Here is a 5621-nt window from a genome sequence, read left to right as displayed (position 1 = left end):
ACCAATAGGCTGTCGGCTGTCGGTGGTTAATCAAGTACAAAAACCTTGACGCTATGACTAAAAAGCAGCTTCAACAATCAAATTTAAAAAAAAATCAACTGCCTATTTGCCTGAGGTAAAAAAGCATCCTTAGACACCTCGATTGTTTATGTCAATGGTTTGTGTAAAGTAAAAAATTCAGCATGTTCAGCGCCCCTAGCAGAGAAAGCACAAATTAAAGTATTCGACCAAATTACAGTAGCTCCACTTGCGCGCTTACGCTGAAACGCGCCTCGATTGATTTTTCGCCCTCTGTGGCCATTTGTTGAACTTGAGAGTGTGCGGGGCCTGGCTTCAGTACGAATTCACTCAAATGTTTACACAACTCCGTAGAGCGCAGATCGCACGTGGGTCGCTGTAGTCGCTCGCGGGACGCGTGTTACGAGCTGCCTGCATTTGTTGGCACGCGCAGCAGACGGCAGACGTAGAACGCACACGCGGACTTTCTCGTGTGGGGCAACTTGAAGACCGCGATGCCGTACATGTTGATCTCAACCCAGATCCGACTGGTAAGTGGCACGCTGTGCGGAGTTCCTGCTCGCGGCTGTAACGCTGCTGTCGTGTTCATCTTGCCGCAGGAGAACGGGCCGACCATCGTAGGGGACCGCAACAGCGATCCAACTCTCATGGAGCACCTCTGCGCGCGCAAGATCACCCAGCCAGGAAACGACTTGTGAGTGCGCCGTCTTCCGACCGTCGCTTCCCTCGGCCTGTTCATATTTGCTCGGGATTCGTACGCGAAGCAAGCGTTATCGCTGGCAGCTTTGTCGCTATTTGGGAACCCAAAACGGAAGCAGTGGGCATGCTCAGCGGAACGCCGAACGCTCATCTTTCGTCGAAAGTGCGCATGGTTTAATTGACGGAGACAACCGGCTTTTGCCTGTTTTCCTCTGCCGACATCACTTGCCGACACCATTAAATATTTCTCTCGAGCTAACAGCATGTTGCGGACATTTCGAAATTTCGAAAGGGGATCGAGGGCGTGCCTCACATCCCACTCGGAATTGACTCTCTCAAGTTTTAGGCGAATGACAGCTGTGACTAACAGGGAGCACTTCATCACGCGTAAATGCCTTCTGTTCGATTTTGTTCTTAACTACGAAACGCGCTGTTCTTTTTTTTTTTGTTTTTTTTTTAGTTGAGGCACAGTGACAGTGATTGAGCTGCTGCAGTGATTGGCGTGTCCGTTCGCGGAAGAAGGTGGTGCGCTTTGGCCTTTATCCGCGCCGGTCGTAAAAAAAAGAAGAAAAAAAAAAGAAACAGATAAAATTCCCGGTGGTTGGTGAATCATTTGAAACCAAGGTCACTACTGGAGACGACGGTCATGTGAGACGGAGTTGCAAATTGTCGCCTCTTTGCGGCGGCTTCGCGGTCTGTCGCTGCCGTACGTTCAGGGCACTCTTAAAGCCGAAGCCGCGCGTTAACTTCGTGCCGTGACTACGTACAATAATCGACCTTGTGTCAACGCCCGATAAGAACTTCCTGAACGTAACTGACGGCAGTAATCTAAGGAAATTGCATAACAGATAAAATGATTGTGGCCCGATTGTGGCGCGAATGAACACCGATGCTTGTGTGTGCTCGAGTATAATTATACCAGCTTTTCTTTCGTTTAACGTATTTTTTTTTTCGTCACCTGTGGCAATAGCACAAGACGGACTACTCGAATTGGCGGACAGTATACTCGTACGAGAAATCAAGATGCGTAGTTGCAAATAAATGCTTTACTAAATGATTTTCAATTATTAGGCATTATTTAATCCCTTTACTTATGCATATGGTAATTTGCGTGTCGTAGCTGAAGAGACAGTTCTTATCTCGGAACGATGGTAACATCAAATTTCGTTCAAGTTGTTGTGGCTTGAGAACTCACTATATATAGCTTGAATTCAGTCATATTTTCCCTAAAGTAACCAATTAAATGTGAGTTTGAACTTGTGTTAATTAACCATTTGTGTGTGTGTGTGTGATTTCTCGTGCAAATAATGTCCGCCTCTCTGGGTTATATGCCACTGGCAATGTTTAAAGATCCTGTCAAGAGTTTTTAAAAAAAGAACTTCCCGGCTCGTATGCTGAAGGCTATACAACCATTTAAGCGAGCGTGCAAGCTTGCAAAGATTCAAATTTTAGAATCCAAGGTCACAGATGTTACTGACGCTGGTACTTACACATGAACACCTACCACCACGGTACCATGCAGGACATCATTTAGAGTACCCAGGTGTCTGGGCCACCTTAGGGTTGGGGCAACTGTTAAACTGCATTCACACACGGGGGCAGAGTCCACAGAAGGCGCATTCACTCGGCTGGAGCGTGTTCTAGGGATCCGCATGCTTACTCCAGACTCCAATTCTTGTGCACATTGCCAAAGCATAAAAGGCTAGAGCGTTCTCTAGGCCGCTCTCATGTAGGCTATGCAATCTATCGCACGCCTGCTTGTAGCCAACAAACCAGCAAAGTAAAAACTCATGTTTGCTATCACAAACACAATTCCACACCAGATAAATAGCCATACCAGTCCAGTCCATGTTGATGACTGTAGAACGGATGGCCAGAAATACTGCGCCACATATTCCATCTGGCCTGTGAGCGGAGAAATCCGAACTCGGCAAGGGCAGCAAGTCATCGCGCATGGGTCAAGTGATACGCTGTCTGCTGCGAAAATTTCTGCTCCTGTTTGTCATGAATGCACCTTAAACAGTACTAATTGCGCATGGATCATGTTTGCTGTTTCAGCCCCGAGTACCGGACGGAAGACCCACCCCGCACTGTGCTGAACAAGCTAGAGCTGATGGGCTACCGTGTGGTGGCAATGTCCGGCATTGGCCAGACTTGCATCTGGACTTTACACAAGCCGTGACGTCGCGCGTCATGTCTTACAGCGTTTTGCATTTACCGCTCTGGCGCCACTACTAGCATCAATTGCTTGTCTCATGTTTCTATTTTTACACCTGCTTCGTCTCAAACTGCTGGCCAGTCACTGGGTAAAACAGCCCACTCACTTCACCACGGGTTCACTTAACGATGGGTTATTATTCTTGGTCTATCACAACCGTGATATTTTGTAAAACTCAGCCCTGTGGCGCTGCTCTCCACCCCCGGACATGCCAACGCCTATGGGCAACAGCTTTCCTCGCAGAGCGCCAGGTATGCTGTCTGGGCGCAGTACCTTGTTATACGTAGTGCCATGACCAAGGGCATTTATTTTTCTTATACATTTTTTTCCTCAGAACCAAGATATAAATCTTGGCACAGTGTTAGGTATGCTGTTGCCTGTTGGCGTTGTGCCGAGTCAGGCAATATCCCGCACGAGTGACCATATCCACAGAAGTTTATATAACTTGAATATTGCTCCCGGAGAGCTGGTCTCTTTTTCTGTATTCCAAAGGAGAAATCACCAAAAAGAAGTAACTTAGCCCCAAGTGAACAGTGTAATGCTGAACCAACAGTTCAGATAAATGGCAGCTGATACGTAGAACTCAATTATGGTCACGCCTTCTTCTTTAGGTCTTGCTTATCTGCTTGCCTCACACTTTTATGGGTTACAATTAGCTGCCTTCTCAGCTTACCAGTGCAGCTTGCATCTACTCCTGCTCAGGATGAATGTATTGTGGTAGACGTATTGACACAGCCATCATACCTCACGCTAGCACAAGAGCCGCATGAGGCTGGGTATAACCACTGCTGCTCTCTTCAGTAGATTGTCAGGGAACAATGTTAAATTGTGAGTAGAAGAACACATCTAAGAAAGGTTGAGCATCTACAACTTCTTCAAGTGGCTGTACAAGGTATGGCCTAAAGCCCTGCCATAAATGCTTCCACATAGGTACTGCCAGCCTGCCCTCCTCCTCCATGCTTCTCCCTCGCTCATTCGCTCAGCTTGCGGTGTCAAACAAACTGACGTAGTCCCAGCTTCCAGTTCCAAGCATAAGTGACGTCACTGACACCTGCTGTTGCTGCATAGAGATGCAAGCGTGCAACAAGTGAAAAATGGGAACTTCCGGAAATCCAGGAAGCGGAACTACCGGAAACGTAACATAGGAATTGGAAATTACGGAAGCACAACTGACACGTGATCGATGAATCAGAACAGCGGCACATCAAAGGTTGGCGCTACTTAGCAAAAGCAGTGGTGCACATGGATGGAGGGGCTTTAGTATGGACTAATTGAGGAACAAAACCCTGATCCTTTGGTGTATCCTGCCACAGCAGCAAGGCATTGTTCAAAGTACTAAAGAACTTACTGTGATTGTTGGCTCAACTGGCTTTTGTATGGTCGTTGCTTGATATAAAATTATTTTTTTGTTGCAGGGTGTGTGGAATAAGTTACTGCTCGATACAGGCATGTTTTATCATGTCTTATCACCTGTGAAATTGGGTAGGAAAGAAACAGTTGTCAGTGCGACAAAAAGATGGCACATGAAAGCGCTTGTGTTTGTGATGTCTGTCTGTAGTTCTTTTGAAAAATTCCCAAGTATGAACCGATTGAGCACTCTGGTATTGCTAAATTGGTTCTCAACTGTAGTTTGAGAATTTACTGACGGAAAAAAAAAAGACTCTGCTCTCAGCATCATGATGTCACAAGCTCTCATTTTTTTCCGTGGCATAGAATTCGACTTTCCATGTTGACACCTTTCAAAGACTATTCTTGCCAACATTTTTTAAAAGCTAGCGAGTGTCACAGTCAGTGCACAACCTAAGATGTGGCGAAAGCACATTGCAGGTTGTTTAGAGCAAGAAACTTGCACTGTGGCAAAAAAAGTGCTGCTCGGAGAGCAATGTTTTCATTCGCAAGCGAACGTACTGCAGTCCTGTTTCATGATGCGAGTGAAAGCAGAATACGTGCTGACATGGTGTACAAGCTTGTGCCTATTAAAAAAATGATTTAATTATGCAGGAATGGTTGTCAATGGAAAGGAAACTTTTAGGTAAGGAACTTGAAACGATTAGTGCGTTCAAATTTTGGTAAAATGGAACGTTTGTATTCTGCTCAGATCCATTTGCAACCACAACAGCAAAGGACACTCTAGCTTTCCAACTTTTTAATTCCTGCCAGTGGCCATGATGCTGGTGCCTGAACTAGGGTGTCTGAACGAAATGGTTTTCATTCTCGTTTTAGTTTTGTTCCACTTGAAAAAGTTCCGTAATGGTACTGCTCCAGAACAACAAAATTATCCGTAATTTATAACAGTTTTTGTTTACATACAAAACGTTTCAAAGCAGAGTAACAATAAAAACATAGTATCAATTTTTCTCAATAAGTTAATGAGTCCCGAGATCATGCTCGGTGCCCCGAGTCAAGGCACCGAGCATGATCTCAGCAGCAGCACGTCATTGAGTATACTCATCGAAATACTGCTGTTCGAATAAAATCAACTTAAACATGAAAGAACAATGAAACAAGCCCTCAATGAGCAAGGCCTGGATTTTCCTACAATGCCGATCTACTAGCGCACTGAGCTACAGGCTTAGATTAGTGGCGCACTCGACCGGCTACCATTTGTGCTGTTCCCGTGTGAGATACGCACTAATACTGACTTTCCCCTTGAACTGAAAACCGATCAAAAATATTTCGGTTTCTC

The 5621-nt window shown here is 45.6% G+C and overlaps 1 protein-coding gene across 1 annotated transcript; it reads left to right on the top strand.

Annotated features, from left to right (window-relative positions):
- Positions 1-358: 358 nt before the first annotated feature.
- On the top strand, positions 359-4349 carry LOC142588080 (GTP cyclohydrolase 1 feedback regulatory protein-like). The gene is made up of 3 exons (XM_075699542.1): positions 359-548; positions 618-712; positions 2776-4349. The coding sequence occupies exons 1-3, from the start codon at positions 513-515 to the stop codon at positions 2897-2899; spliced, it is 255 nt and encodes an 84-aa protein (XP_075555657.1). The 5' UTR covers positions 359-512; the 3' UTR covers positions 2900-4349.
- The last annotated feature ends 1272 nt before the right edge of the window (positions 4350-5621 follow it).

Source organism: Dermacentor variabilis, chromosome 7 (genome assembly GCF_050947875.1).
Source record: "Dermacentor variabilis isolate Ectoservices chromosome 7, ASM5094787v1, whole genome shotgun sequence".
NCBI lineage: Eukaryota > Metazoa > Arthropoda > Arachnida > Ixodida > Ixodidae > Dermacentor > Dermacentor variabilis.
Note: the sequence above shows the minus strand (reverse complement) of the source record. Positions and strands in the feature narration are given on the sequence as shown.